This window comes from Penaeus chinensis, chromosome 42 (assembly GCF_019202785.1).
Source record: "Penaeus chinensis breed Huanghai No. 1 chromosome 42, ASM1920278v2, whole genome shotgun sequence".
NCBI lineage: Eukaryota > Metazoa > Arthropoda > Malacostraca > Decapoda > Penaeidae > Penaeus > Penaeus chinensis.
The window spans coordinates 10,692,182-10,694,681 of NC_061860.1; the positions used below are offsets into that span (position 1 = coordinate 10,692,182).

At 35.4% G+C, this 2,500-nt stretch overlaps 1 protein-coding gene across 1 annotated transcript in view; it reads left to right on the plus strand.

The window, feature by feature from the left end:
- LOC125047828 overlaps nucleotides 1-2,500 on the plus strand; it is a gene marked incomplete at its 5' end in the record, with an annotated part of 19,712 nt that overhangs the window by 12,494 nt on the left and 4,718 nt on the right. The window contains 3 exons of the mRNA XM_047646330.1: nucleotides 135-261; nucleotides 493-616; nucleotides 926-1,113. Coding sequence (XP_047502286.1) covers nucleotides 135-261; nucleotides 493-616; nucleotides 926-1,113 — 439 coding nt within the window. The remainder of the gene's footprint in view (nucleotides 1-134; nucleotides 262-492; nucleotides 617-925; nucleotides 1,114-2,500) is intronic.

A 2,500-nucleotide genomic window follows, 5' to 3' on the forward strand; every position in this document is an offset into this window, starting at 1 on the left:
TCACTGGTAAACTTTGCACAGCCAGTGATTTATAGATAAACATTAATATGCAATGTGCAGTATCAAATTCAGGATCATAGCACAATTAGATGTCAAGCCTATATGGGATAAACACTTTATTCTTTATATCACAGGGACTTTCCAGAAAGTGGACTATGTTTTCCTTGTGGGAACAGCAGGAGGCGTTCCACACTACACAGATTACAACAAGCATGTTCGACTTGGTGATGTTGTTGTGTCAACTCCTCCCGATGGACAGAAGTAAGTTAGGCCACTTGCAGCAGGCATGGAAGTTCTTTGTTTAATCTTATTTCATGTTACTTTTTTTCCAAAAGGTGGGAACATTAAAGTAGAACTGAGCATTGTTGTAGTTATCAGCATTCTTTTAAATGCTAATATAAATATCTAATAGAATTTAATAAAAGTATGCAATTTATATCTTCTGTTTTACAGAGAAATAGTCATAGATATGTTATTCTCGTTCTTTTTCAGGTTTATATACATGTATTGTGAGGGAGCAAAGGTATTAGAAGATGGACTGTTTGAGTTTGACACCAAGTCTTGGGGGCCGCCTGACCTTACTCTACAGAAAATTGCTCAACAGCTAAAGGAACAGGTAATGTAACTTACTGAGATAGTCCTAGTTATATATAAGGGGTCACCATATGTTTACGTATATATCAGGAAGAATCAGAAAGAGCCTGCCTTGTCTGGCCTTCATTATTGTTGTTATTACTGTCATTAATAATATTCTTTTTGATAGTTCTGTAGTAAGTCACCATGTGTGTTATAAAGTAAAGTACGAGCTAACGGCAGTCATCATTGTAACAAGCAGTAGTAGTAGTATTTAATAATAATTGTTAGTTATTTTTTACTAATCATTATTATTTTTTTTTATTTATTTATTTTTTTTCCACTGTCCTAGGGTGAGGAGGTGTGTGTCCCAGCACCATGGCTCCAGTATATGTCTGAAGGTAACGGCAAATTAGCAGCACAGGAGATGGACTTTAAGAGACCGGGTGAAGGAACAGATAAGCTGTACATGAGTATTGGAGGCTCAGACGTGATTGAGGTGTCTCATCCCATGCCTCCCGAAGGGGCCGAGAATGTCAGGTAAAAGGTCTTCTTCCCATCCTATATTCCTTCTCTATTTTGCTGCCCCATAATGATGCATTTCGGTATTCATTTTTAATGGAACTGGTGAGGTTTCAGCAGACTCATGCCTGCACTTGCACTTAGATTGTGATAAAAATTATGAATATGGAGGAAGAGGTAGGGTTTTTCAAAATTCATTTTTGTTGCACAAGCACATCTTCACCTCCAAATTATTAAATGATGTCCAAAACCTGTAAATATGTAAAACAAATGCAAGGATTGCTAAAAGGAGACATTGGTATGTTAATATATTTAATGAAAGTGAAGCAAGAAGATTATTGTCTGATACTAACATGAGTTTGGGATATTGCTGCATAATATAGTATTTTCCATATATTCACTGGATAGGATGAAGTAATAATTTGCTCATGATTTTAAGTTTTAGAGTCCTTTTTAGAAAGTGACAGTTAAACTGATTGTAACTAATGTATCCAAAAAAGTTTAAGTTTTCATATATCCCCTTTTTTATATTTTATTCTTAAAGATTATCAGACAGACCAATGGATAAGCCAATATTAAGAATAAGGTATTTATGCCATAAGCTTTACCTCTCTACTGCTATCTATGCTTGTGTCCCATTCACAATATTCACTAGCCATATGTAGATGCCAGCACGAGTTGCACCATGTACAGGGAAATCTTTTAAAACCTGAATTGACTGGTGTTATTGCTTTATAATTATAGCAAGAGTTACAGGATTCCTTCAGTACTATTAATGGAATTGCTGAGCTTTATATTGTCTGTGTTTAAGAACAAGATTCCAGCTAATAGTCAATAGAGGATGTTTATCTTGCACCATAGAAAGTGTCTTTCATTTATGTTTTCAGGCTGGGATAAGGGTTTACTTACCTTCTATAAGCCAGCCAAAATGATCCCCTGATGAGTTGAAACTGCCAGTTAATTTTTAGTTGGTATTTTTAATTTGCTTAAGATTACTTAAACTGATCTGAAAACATCATTCATGCATACACCATATATAATTTCAAATAACGAAAAGTACTTAAATGGCAAGACGAAACTTACGCTGCAGTAAACATATAAGCAGTTTGAGTGAAGGTGATGATAAGTAGTATGAGTGAAGGTGATGCTTCAGACATATGTCTACATGTCGGTAGCTCATGGGTAAAAGGAATGGTAGGAAAAGAATATCCAAAATAACTTATGGTAGAATAGGGCATTGGCAGGGACATGTATACTTTTGTGTTCGTGTTTGGCACTCCCCTTTCTTTGAGTTTTGTGCACATTTAGCTAATGTGTTAACCCATTGGTTGCAGTTTTATGTACTGTTCACTGTATTTTTTTGTGATGGCTTCACAAGTACTCAACCACTAAGGAGTCAACTAGT